Consider the following 13306-nt stretch of genomic DNA (forward strand, 5'->3'; position numbering starts at 1 on the left):
TCAGAAAGGTGTGTTTAGGGAGCCAGGACAGCCAAATTCAATTGTTCTGATGCACTTCTTGGATAAAAGTCTTTCATAAAGTCAGTTCAGAAAATCACTGTAGGAACACAAGCTGTTAAGCCTGTGCAAAAGGGAGTTGAAATCAACTCCAAGTTCAGCAAGTGCAAATCTCAATTGCCACAGCGCGACTTAAGGCAAGAAGGTAAGTACCCCCAAGCCCAAACAGTACCTCTGGTTAGAAGAAAAGTGGTCCTGCTGCATTCAGTCTTGCTACAGCCAAGCAGATCCTGGTTCCTGAGCCTCAGTCATGGGGACAAGAGGGAGGACGTCTGGAGGGCTACTGCGGCAGTACTCTGGAAGGTCATCGGCAGCTACGGGCTCTCTTCGATTCAGCTCCACTTCGCGGTTTCAGTGCTTCGCAAACAGTGCTGATGCAGAACTAACCTCTTCGGTTGGACTTTCCTTGCTCCCTCGGTCCTGGACTCTGGTGAGGGGACTCTGGATTGGGATTGCCTGTTTATGGTGTGTCCTTAGGAAGCTCCTGGAGATTTTGGCTGGATTTGTTCTGCGGATGACGTTACACTCTGTTATGGACACTCGACCCCTGGCATCGGGCTTCTGCAGCAACGGAGAGGTACAGCAAGTCGGATTGCGCCAAAGTGAAGTCCGTTTTGGGGTTAGTTGGTCCCACTAACCCAAAGGGAGAATTCTTTCGTCTGGAGCTTCTCTGTCGAGGTGAAAAAGGTCAGCACAGCAGCAGGGCTTCACTGGGCAATTCTAGGTCCTGGAGGTTGCAGCAGGCTTTTCCAGTTTCTTCAGTTGTTTGTTCCAGTCGGCGACACTGCCTCTAGTCCCAAAATCCTCGCCTTTTTAAGCAAGTCTTTCCATTCATGCACAGCCTAGTCTCTCAATCACACAGCAGGGTGGCTGTCCTTTCAGGACAGCCAGCCAATCGGGACTGGTTTCTTTCAGGCACTCCATCTTATGTGGAGTGCTGGGGGGGGGTTACTTAGTAGCCCCTTACCCTACCTACTTTTTTGTTACCCTCACTACTTTAAATGGTTGGTGGCAGTTGTTTAATTTTCCTACCATTGTGCTTGTCTTCCGCAGGCTGAATCCTCAGCTGCAGTATAGCACCCATGGGTGACCATTTAGTCAAAATAGCCCTGGTCGTCCTTTTTTTTGCAATTTTTTGTTTGCAAGCTATTGCTTGGATTTTATTCTGCATGCCAAGCCGTGTTCGAGCCCTTTGTTTTGCCTTTGGCAGGCTTCAGTACTGAAACCCACCTCTGGCTCCAGAGCATCTGGAAGGGCAGGAAGTGAAGGAGGTGCCCAAAACTCCCCTGTCCATTTGTCTCCTAGGTTACCTGAATGCACCCAGTCCTGATTGGCTGGCTGGCCTTGCAGGACAGCCACCCTGCTGTTTGACAGCTAGACTGTGCATGAATGGGAGAAACCTGCTTAAAAGGTGAGAGTTTTGGGACTAGAAGCAGTCTTCCACTGGGAATACACAACGAAGAAACTGTGAAAGAAGCATGCTGCATCCTCCTGGACATTTGAATTGCCTGGTGAAGCCCTGCTGCTGTGCTGAAACTCCTTTTTCTGATGGACAAGAGAAGCTCCGGAAGGGTTGACATCTTTACTTGGGTTAGTGGGACCAACTAACCCCCGAGACCAACTTCACTGAGCATCTTCCCCAGCTGGCTGTACTACTTTGCTGCGGCAGAAGCAGAGTGCCAGGGGTCGAGAAATCTGTAGTCTAGTGCAATGTCTGCAATCCGGCCAGAAGCTCCAGTAGTCTCCCCAGGACCCTACAGAAGCAGGACGACTAGAGCTTGAGTCCCCTCACCAGAGTGCAGGACCCGGAGTGAAGGAAGCCCAACCAGTATCCAAGATCCACAGTGGTGCTGTTTACTGAGTGCTGAAACTGCGAAGTGCCACTGATCTGAAAAGAGCTTGTAGCTGCCTCCGAATTGCTGCCTCAGGAGTCCTCCAGACGTCCTCCCTCTTGTCCCAACGACTGAGACCCAGGATCTGCATCACTGCAACCAGACAGAAGCCAGCTGTACCACTCTTGTAACCAAAGGCCCTGTTCCGACTTGGGGTACTTACCTCAGTGTCTTTGGCTTTACTCTTCTCAGTTGAGACTTGCAGTAGCTGCTTGCTAGAATTAATTTCAGCTGTACCTTTCACAAGTGTAACCGCTTGATACCCTACAGTGATTTTTCTTCAAACTCTCTAATTTTGTGCAAGACTTTCATTTAAGAAGTGTCTTGGCTGCAGAGACTGTGCTCCAATAGACTTTGGCGGTCCTAGCTCCCTGCAGTCTCTTCGTCCACTGGACTTTGATATTTACTGTCCCTCGGAGGTGATTTAGTTTTGAACTATTATTGCTGGGAAAAGTTTTTGTCTAGACTTCATTGGAAGATTTAAGTACTCGCATGCTCTGAGAACCTGTTTAACCGGTTTCCTTTCCTTTCTGCAAACCTCCATCTACAAAGTGCACTAGTGATGTATAAATGCCATTACTTTCATAGTTAGTGAAGACCCCTCAGGGTGTAGGAAATGTGTAAAAAGAATATCTAATAGCTTTGTGTTGATTCTGGAAATGTATTTTGAAGAATATTTGTTGCACATATTGCCCTTTTTAAAGAATGCGCATTTAAAAACCAATGTTAAATATCTAACTAAAAACCTTCAGTGTGTTTTACTTGTTACGTTTTTCCAAATTTCATTGCCACAGCTCACATTTACCCCTCTTGAGATGCCTGGCAGCTGAGTTACACTGACAACTTGTGTAGTACAAGCCCATACCAAAAGGTGGGTTACCTAGTACCAACAGGACAAATGTGTAGTCACCCACAGGGCTACTACATCAATTCTTGTCTAACAGGGCTGCAGAGTTTTGGACTCCTCCCTCGCTGCCTGCCTTCAGACACTCTGACACCTGGGCGTGCTTGATTGAGGTCTCCTGCTGAAGATAAAAATCATACAAAGGAATTTCCTGCCGTGGGGGGCAGGTGAAAGACCAAGAAGGGACACACACTTCTAAGAAGCCTGGGGCCATTTTGGTAAAATGGGCACCTATGGGTGATTTAGTGCAGCTTGAAAACAGCCTGCCGTAAAGGTGCACCAAATTTGTAAAAAGGTTCACTGCTGCCAGCCATTTTAAGGTAAGCTTGTCCCTGTAACAGGATTGTTATAGTGCTACAGAGAGAGCGGATATATTGTATCTCCCTAGCACTCCACATAACGTGGGGTGTGCTGGTTTCAGCTAACAAAATGTAATAGGGATAGAAATATCCTTTCTACCCTTGGGAATTGTAGTTCTCGCAAGGTTAGCCACAGAAATTAAAAGGGGAGCCCAAAGGGCAACCCTGTAACAATAAAAAGGTATTTCTGATGCTTGCTAATCTGCTTAGAATCGCATGCTGTGCATATGGTCTGACATCCTGTGGTAACCGCAGAGTATTGCATCTTGTCTTTTGGGGACCGAAAGGGGACGCCGGCATAGGCGTATCTGTACTATTCCTATCGTGACGGGTAGTGTACCCAAAATCCCTCACGCGCTGAGGTTCCTCAGATTGTTTTTTCCACCCAGATAACTGGTCGCCATATAGCAGAGCTCTTACATAAGAGACATTATTTATCCTAAACCGACTTGGTTATTCCCCCCTCAAGTCATTTCGACGACAAGAACAACTTCGACGAAGACTGCGGGGGACTTATCTACGGCGGTGGATTTCGGCGCCTAAGATCCGGCGGCTAAAGCATCCACATGGCCGTGCCTTCTGGCCAGCCTTTACAGTAGGGAAGAGTCGGGTTGGGGTGGGCATATTTCCCTTTTGCTATGGAATGGACTCCTTTTAGGTTCTGCCCTAAGTGTAGGGTCAGATACCCTTGGAAGGATAAAAACAGGACGTGCAACTCCTGTCTCCCCTTAGATCACGACGAGAAGCGGTGTGCAGCTTGTAAACTCCTTCGGCCTAAGACCCTTCAGGAGTGCCGTGTAAAGCAGTGGGCCGTGTACAGTATGTCACGGGCGGATCCCTCTTCTCCCCCTCCCCCCAACCACCATACCCGCCGAAAGTTACGGGGCACCTCCGATGACCAAACCTCCGTTGCGGATGTGATAGACCTTGAGGCATACACTTCTAGGCCCACCACGCCCGTTCCCGACCCTTCAAGGCCTGACTCTGGTCTCGCTTCAGGGACAACACCCGGTGACAGGGCCGTACAAGCGCATTGGGGACCGGAGACTACAGGCAGAAAAGCTGCAGCTGCATCTCGGTAAGTGCTATTTTTTTTATAAAAATAAACACTAGCTGCGTTTTTTTTTCTAAGTTTTCCAGGCTGGAGGAGCCCGGAAAACTTTGAAATAAAACCGCAGCTTTAGAAACGTTGTATTTATGTTTGCGGTCGCTTTTGAAGCGACCGCAAACATAAATGCAACATTATTGTGTTTGAAAACGCTGTGGTTTTTCTTTCTAAGTTTCTCAGGCTCTTCCGGCTCGGAGGAGCCTGAGAAACTCAAAGAAAAAACGCAGCGTTTTCAAACACAACCGCATTGTTTCTGCCTGCCTTGGCTATCACTTTGGGTCTCCGGTGCTCCCCCAGGAGAGCACTGGAGACCAAAAGTGAAAGCAAAGGCAGGCAGAAACACGGTTGTGTTTACATGCTGCAGTGTTTCTGCCTAAATCTGCTTTCCCATTTGGGGCTTTAGGGCTCCCTGTGGGGAGCCCTAAAGCCCCAAATGGGAAAGCAGATTTAGGCAGAAACACAACGCGGTTGTGTTTGACAACGCTGCGGTTTTTCTTTCTAAGTTTCTCAGGCTCGGAGGAGCCTGAGAAACTTAGAAAGACTGCAGCGTTTTCAAACACAATAACTTTGTATTTATGTTTGCGGTCGCTTCAAAAGCTACCGCAAACATATATACAATGTTTTTAAAGCTGCGGTTTTATTTCTAAGTTTTCCGGGCTCCTCCAGCCCGGAAAACGTAGAAAAAAAACCGCAGCTAGTGCTTATTTAAAAAAATAAAATAAATAGCACTTACCGAGATGCAGCTGCAGCTTTTGTGCCTGTAGTCTCCGGTCCGCGTCCCGGCACCAATGAAGGAAGCCACTCAGTGGTAGCTTTTGTTTTCCTTCATTAGTGCCGCAAAAGCCAGCACAGGCGGGCATCCATTTCACAAAATGGATGCGCCCATGTGCTTGCTTTTGCACATTTTTGAGCTTGAATTGCTCAATTTTACATGGGGACTTCGGAAAAAAAAATGCCAATAGTTTTTTTTTTTTATATTGCCTATCTATTTTTTAAATCAAAATCTGTGGCCGAACTATTCCTTTAAGTCTCTGCAACAAATCACTGAAAGACTCCCCTTCCCCCGAGAGGAAGTAATTCTCGGCGGTCCTTTCGAGGGCAGTCCCGTGCAAGTCAGAACTATGGCACGGGAAACTTTAATGCTGGACAAACATCAGGAAGCCAGAGGTAGAGGCCCCAATCCTAGAGGAGCCGCAGCCTCCGGTCAGAATTGACCATCAGATCCAGGTCCCCTCCCATGTCACCCAAGTCGGTGGCGCTCAACATCTTTCCTCATGGCATGGGAGGGGATAACTTCAGACCAGTGGGTCATAAAGGTACTGTGTGGAATTCGCCCGACCTCCAGAATTCAGACCACAGCGCCTTTCACCGGACCATCTGGAGATCCTGAATGAAGAGGTGGAAGCGCTGCTCGGAAAGGACGCCATAGAAGCCGTCCCTATTCAGTTAAACAGGTATTTTTTCAGTGTATTTCCTTGTACTCAAAAAGGACCTCACCATGCGCCCTGTACTAGACCTGCGAATACGTTCATAAAACCTCAAAAGTTTTGCATGGTAACGCTACAGGTGATCCCACTGTTGAAACAGGGGGACTACATGGCAACATTGGACATGAAAGATGCGTACTTTCATATTTCAATGTTGCCAGCGCACAGGAAATATCTAAGGTTCATGATAGAGGACAGGCATTACCAATTCAAGGTACTCGCCTTCGGCATCGCCTCGGCGCCAAGGGTTTTTACGAAGGTCCTGGCAGTAGCTGCAGCACAACTGTGCAGGTTATCTGTCCCGGTTTACCCTTACCTCGACGACTGGCTCATAACAGGGGACTTGTACGACACATGATTTTTTTGAACACCCAAAAGACCCTAGACCACCTGTTCAGTCTGGGGTTCTCGATCAACGAGAAAAAATCCGGTCTAGTCCCCCGTCAAATAAAACAATTTCTGGGATCTCTGATCCAGACTAAGACTGCCTCGTCTTCCCCTCCAACGTGAGGGGTCAGAACATGCTTTTTCAGATCCCCCAAAATGTAGCCAGTCCGGAGTTGACAGTGCGCAAAGCCATGCGTTTGCTAGGAATTATGGCATCGTGCATCTACTTGGTGCCCCACGCGCGACTGCGCCCCATGCAAGAGTGGCTCAACAGCCAGTGGTGTCAGGCCAGCGGACAATTGGAAGATTTGGTACTTGTCTCGCCAGCACTCATTCTCTCTCTGCAGTGGTGGTCAAGAGAAAACCTCTTGAAGGGGAAAACCTTCACCACCCCTGCAGTGGAAGCCACTCTCACGACCGATTCATCTCTCACAGGGTGGGGTGGGGGGGGGGCCCCTCACCTGCTTCAGCAAACAGCACATGGAGTGTGGTCCCCACAAGTAGTGTCCAACCATATAAATTTACTGGAGCTATCAGTGGTGTTCAATGCATTAAAGGCCTTTCAGATGCAACTAAAAGGGAAGACAGTGCTGATTCTAACAGACAGCACTACAGCCATGTATTACCTGAACAAACAGGGGGGGCTATCCAGGGCTATCCAAGATGTTTCTGTTGCCCCAACATGTTCCAGGGGACCTCAATCTTCTGGCAGATGTGCTCAGCAGAGCTTTTCCTCTGCCCGTAGAAAACGAATGGAGTCTGCACGAAGACATTGTGTCCAACGTCTTTGCAGAATGGGGCTACCCAGAGATCGACCTGTCCGCAACTCAGAACGCCCAATGCCAAGACTACGCCTCCAGGTACCCCAGAACCGTTCCAAGGGGAACAGTCTCTGGATAACCTGGTGAGGGAAATTTGTTTAAGCTCCACACCCCCCCAACCCCCCCTGCCCCGACTCCACCTCAACCTCAACGAGATAGTGCACAAGATGCACCAGGAACGAGTTACCATGATACTGGTGGCCCCCATGTGGGCCCGCCAACCCTAGTTCGCTCATCTAATGGAAATGTCACTCTCCCCATCAGTAAAACGACCCTGCCCGTACAACATGTCTCATGACAGGGGGAGACCCTACACCTATGTCCACAAACTCTGAACTTAGCAGCTTGGCTCCTGAGGTCAGAGTTTGGACACCTTCAGCTCCCTCAGAGGTGCATGGACATACTCGGGGAAGCTAGAAAACCTAACACACGTTATTGCTATGCCAGCAAATGGAAACGTTTGTCATCTGGTGTAATTCCAAGGGCGTCAATCCCATCGATTGCTCACCTACACACATCTGCTAGACACTGGGTTGGTCTTAAATTCCTTAAAGGTTCATATGGCTGCTCTTTCAGCCTGCACCTCAAAATACTGGTGATCAAGGCCTTTATGGAAGGGGTTAAGAGGATGTATCCTCCCATCCAGCTCCTGGATGGGATCTAAATGTGGTTTTAACCAGGCTCATGGGATCTCCCTTTGAGCCAATGCATAAAGCAAGTCTAAGACCTGACTTCTAAGACACCCTTCCTAGTGGCTATCACTTCTATTAGAAGGGTTAGCAAACTACATGCACTTTCTGTTCTAGACCCCTTTGTTAGGTGTCCACAGGGATAAGGTAGTTCTGTGCACTCACTCCAGATTTGCGCCTAAATTCATCTCGAAGTTCCATGTGAACCAATCGATTGATGGATCTACCCTTTTCCAGAATCCCACTAGCATGGCCGAAAGAAGCCTACACACACTAGGTGTGCGCTGGGCAGTCATGTTCTATCTGGAAAGAACTAAACCACTGAGGAAAACAAACCAGTTTTTCGTTTCAGTGGCGGCTGGTAGAGAAGGGGATCTGTCTCCAAATCAGCTATCTCGAGGTGGATTGTTAAATGCATCACCCTGTTAAACTCTTGCTAAGAGAGAACTGCCCTTCAATTCTAGAGCACATTCTACTCTGGTCACTGGGGCTTCCATAGCATTCATTGCAACTGTTCCCCTAGAGTCCATTTGCAAAATGGAAACCTGGAGTTCTGTACACACCTTTACAACACACTATTACCTAGACACTCATTCTAGGTTGATTCTCAGGTGGGACAAGCAGTACGAAGACACCTTTTCTCTATTGTTCCTTCTCACAATCCACCTCCAGCTCCTGGTACTGTTCGCTAGTCTACGCACAGCATGTGATTCTAAGCAGATTAACAAGCATCAGAAGACACGCATTACTTACCGTAATAGCATTTCTGATGATTGTATCTGCTTAGATTCACATGCGCCTTCCCTGCTCGGGGTGGAAGGAACATGGACTTCTTACTACTTTCTCTCTTTATGTACTCACTCACTATAGCCTTGGGCTCCCTCATGGCAGAAAAAATACAATCGGAGGGACCTCTGTGTGTGAGGGATTTTGGGTACACGTCACGATAGGGTAGTGTTACAGACACGCCTATGCCGACGTCCCCTTTCGGTCCCCGAAAGACAAGATGCAATACTCTGCGGTTACCACAGGATGTCGGCCATATGCACAGCGTGTGAATCTAAGCAGATTCAATCATCAGAAATGCTATTACGGTAAGTAATGCCTGTCATACCAAAAGCTGTCGGTGGATGCAATTAAAAGGTCACTATGCATAGACTTAAAAATGACATCCATAAAGAGTAAAATGATCTGTGAGTATGAAAAAAGGTTCTCACTCAACTAAGTTACAAGGAAAAATAATGTACCAGTCCAGCAACAAATTATGGGGTTCTCACACGTGAGGTAGATTTAGCTCTAAAGTCAAAATCTTCTCTAACAAACCAACGCTGCTTTCTTCCTTAGGACTTTATATTCGATAACCTGCTGCCATTACATTGTTTTTTTTTTCCTGTTTTTAGATTCGGGGTCCCCCACTGGGGAGGCAGGCAACACCCCCTCTGCAACCCCAGGACAAGGCCCAGGAGCAGGTAAGTGCTACTGAGCTATCCATATGGCTTTGGGAGCGGAACTGGGGCAAACTGATCAAGCAATCCATAAACTCTTGACTGAGCAAGCTTTTGGCACTTCATTTTGAACACTTCCTTTTATGCAGTTCTGTCTATTTGATTGACGATCTGTCCTCTAACCTTTGTTTCCTTTCCATAATGGTTCCCCTGGCTGCATGTTATCTTTCACCCTACATTGTCTCCATGCAGGTGAGGTCCCCATATGCTTGTTTTCAAATGGATTGTGTCCTCCAACATATTCCACATCTTTGACATGCTATGTCCACAGCTGTGCTGCTCTGGACATTTTTTGGTAGAGGGCGTCCTGCGTCAGGTCGATGTCCCTCGAAGGCCTCAGTCGAGGGTGACAACACCGGATGCTACCAAGGAGACTAAGCACAGAGTTTCAGGCACCTCTGTCTCTTCCTGCCAGACACGGTTTCATCACTGAAGCCTGCCAAAGGCAAAACAAAGGGACCAAACCTGGTTTGGCGCGCAGAGTAAAACGCGGGGGACCTCGCAAGCAAGAAATGGCGAAAAAAGGACTGGGCCTTTTTGACAAAATGGGCACCCATGGGTGCAGTACTGCAGCTGAGGATTTGACCTGCGGTAAAACACACAATGGTATGAAAATTAAACCACTGCCACCAGCAATTAATTGTAGTGAGGGTAACATACAAAATGTTACCTAAGTAGGAAAAGGGGCTACTACGTTACCCCCCAGTACTTCCACATAAGATGGGGTGTACTGGACCCACGTAGGAAAAACAGGTAAGTAAAGTCAATTTCACTTTACTTCTCTTGGGAACAGTAGTTCGCCCAAGAGAAGGTATTTAAACCTTAAGAGAAATCTAAAGGACTTCTCTGTGACACTGCACTCGGGGTGCTGTGTGTCACAATAAAAAAAGTGATACCTAAGAAGTTTGTCAGAGTCCAAATCAGATAAAAAATACACGATTGATAAAAAGGGCTCACCCTATCCAGGGTTAAAATTAAAAAGTTCTAGATTCCAACAAAAGCGCTGGGGGGAGGCAGGTGGGGGGGTCTCTAAGGTTGAAGGGATTTAGCACAGAAAATGAGAATTCTCCCCAACACTCCTTTAACCCATTCCACATGTAACTTTGTTAAGCTAACTCTCTTGAATGGCTGGTGGCAGTGGTTTCTTTTTTGCTACCTGGTGACCTGTTTCTGCAGGCTGATACCTCAGCTACAGTGCAGCACCCAGGGGTGACCATTTTTGCAAAATGGTCCTAGTCTTTTTTCGCCATCTCTTGTCCTATTTTCTTCTGGGCTTTTACTCTGAATCAGGTTAGAGTCCTTTGTGTGTTTTGCCTTTGGCGGGCTTCAGCCCTGAAGCCTGCCCAGGCTCCAGTGTCTGCAAAGGCAGTAAGTGAGGGAAGGTCCTGAAACTTCCCGGTCCTTTGTCTCTATATGTGCCCAAGTGGAACCAGTTTCTATTGGCCATCTAGCTGTCCTGGAGGACAGCCACCCTGCTGTGTGATTGACAGCCTAGGGATGTGAATGAATGGTAACTTGCATAAAAAGCAAGGTTTGTGGGACTAGAAGCAGAGTCGACCACTGGAGCACAACATCCGAAGCAGAAGGAGAGAAGGTGCCAGCAGCACCCTCCTGGACTCTGCAGCTTTGCTGACCCTGTTTACATATCGACAGGGAAGACCTGTATGGGACGACTTCCTCTCTTAGGGTGGTGGGACCAACTAGCCTCAAGACAAACTATTTTGGTGCAGTCCCTGACTAGCTGTGACTTACCAAAGCTGCAGAATCCCAATACCTGGGTACCTCGACCATCTGTCAGTGCATTGTCTTCCGAAGTGCGAATCCGGACAAAATTTCATGGGCATTCAGAGCACCCCACAGAAGCAAGAAATATGCATCTGCAGTCCACTCACCAGAGTCCAGTACCAAGGGATCAAGGAACATCAAACCAGAGCTATTCGTTGTTCTTTGGCACTGAGGAAAAGGTGCCAAAACCACAGAGCCGTTGAATCGAAGCAGATCCATTCCTGCCGAGCCCCTCTCGAGTGCTGCCACAGGTGCCCGCCAGATGTCCTTCCTTTAGTCACTATGACCAAGTCCAGAAACGGGGTCTGCTGCATTGCATCCAGCTGGAACAAATTCTTCAATTCAAAGGTACTGTGGTGTTTGGGACATAATATCCTTTCGAGGGGATTGGGTCCTCCGACGTATTCCATATCTATGACAGTAATCACCACAGCTGTGCTGCTTCGGAAAATCTTTCGGCGTCCTGCGTCGATGACGTCAATACACCGTCCTCGAGGACCTCCTCAGATGGCCGACGACACCAGATGTTAGAAGTAGGACGCATGACGCCCGTAGCCTCAGTTCTGTTTTTTCCGAGAACGTGTTCGCTTCGGAGATCTCGGCGCGCCTCAACTCTTTGGAGTTTCTGTTCTTCGAACCTGTTCGTTTGTGCAGTATTGACGGGATATCTTCCTCTTCTTCCACCCCGCGTCCGGGCTTCAAGAAGTGTGGGGACTGCTGGTCCATGATGTCGGTGACGGACTCGCACGATTCCTGCCTCTGGTGCCTCAGGGAGGCCCACGACATGGACGATTGTGTCGACTGCCAGTCGCTTACGTCCAAGGCCTTGCGGGAACGTAAGAAGATGCTGTTGGTCCGTAAGGTGTCCAAGCCCCAGAAGGCGAGGTCCACTGGGCTTTCGACGGACGATGCTAGGGGCGACTCTCCGCATCGTAGTTGTAAATCTAGGGGGTCTCGGTCCTGGAGTGGGTCTCGCCACTCCTCTGCCTCTTCGTGGCACTCCCGGAAGCGCCGTCATCAGTCGCCTTCCTCATTCGAGGACTCCGCCCGTCGGCAGGTTTCTTATCCCACCAAGCGTTCCTCTCCGGAGGAATGGGCTTCCTTCGAGAAGAAAATGTTGGCGATTCTTGAATCGCATGGGTCGGTCGTGACCGTACTGGGGACACCGCTTGTACACCTTCGGCACTCGGGTGGTCGGCACGATTTGCGGGAGAGGTCCCGCTCGGACAAGGGGAATCGTTAAGTCATGCCCGTTCCAGGTCCCGGTCCTCGACTCGCCCTGTGAAGTCTTCGAAGATGACGTTGACACCGCTGGCGCCAAGGTCGTCGATGGACTCTCTCGAGGCTCCACCTCTGAGGAAGTAGTGGATGCCATCGGCACCCAGGCTGTCGGAGGACACGCTCGGGGCTCCACCCTCGAGGCCTGTGTCGAAGCTGTCGATGTTGACGCGCTCGACGCCGATTCACCCAACGCCTTTCGAGGCTGTAGTGTCGGAAGTACCCTGTGGCACGGGGGAACCCCCTAGAAAGGCTCTGGCCAAGGAAAAACATGTCTTTCTCCAGTATTCTTTGCCCCCTTTCCAGCCTATGAAGTATATTTCCGAGTTGGAAGAGGGTTCTGAAGATGGGTTGGTTCCGGACACGATACCAGATGAGATTCTTTCTGGTCATAGCCAGATTAAGGACTTGGGTCAGTCACTGCATGACGCCAGTGGTCTGGACACCTCTCCGGAGGTGGTGTTCTGTAGGCCTGAGCCTGGCACCCATGCCGAGTCATCGTACCAACGCCTTATGTCGAGGGTCACGGACTACTTGGGGTGGTCGGCACCTAGACCAAGGTCCACCCACTGACCCGGTACGGCCATTCCATATGGCTTGCAAAGAAGCGTGGCAGCGGCTTGGACTGCTCCGGAGAGTCTCCCGGCAGTGGGCAAGACTTTGCCGTGAAAATACCACCCAGCCTGTGGTGACCCCTGCTACTTGACCACGCACCCCACTACGGAGAGTTTGGTGGTGTAGGCGGCTACGGCCCCAGCAAAGCAGGCGTCTTATCCTACCATCCCCAGGGGCGACAAGTGTTTTGATGGCTGGGCGAAGAAAGTGTTTTCTTCAGGGGTATTGCTCTTCAGGCTGCCAACTCCGTATGTGCCTTGTCACGTTTCACGCACACTGTGTGGAACTGTATTTCATTAGCAGCTGAACATATTTCTGAAGGGGACGAACGGAATGGTTTTCTTGCTGCTATTCAGGATGGCAAGGATGCCATGTGAGAGTCTGTTCAGTCGGGTTTGGACATGGCAGACTGTCAGCCG

General features: G+C 49.2%; 1 protein-coding gene across 7 annotated transcripts in view; it reads left to right on the top strand.

The window, feature by feature from the left end:
• BAG6 (BAG cochaperone 6) overlaps positions 1-13306 on the top strand; it is a 1121496-nt gene that overhangs the window by 581480 nt on the left and 526710 nt on the right. For all 7 annotated transcript variants that reach the window (XM_069635087.1, XM_069635085.1, XM_069635088.1 and 4 more), the window contains one exon: positions 9105-9173. In XM_069635087.1, coding sequence (XP_069491188.1) covers positions 9105-9173 — 69 coding nt within the window. The remainder of the gene's footprint in view (positions 1-9104; positions 9174-13306) is intronic.

Source organism: Ambystoma mexicanum, chromosome 13 (genome assembly GCF_040938575.1).
Source record: "Ambystoma mexicanum isolate Mex_15411 chromosome 13, UKY_AmexF1_1, whole genome shotgun sequence".
NCBI lineage: Eukaryota > Metazoa > Chordata > Amphibia > Caudata > Ambystomatidae > Ambystoma > Ambystoma mexicanum.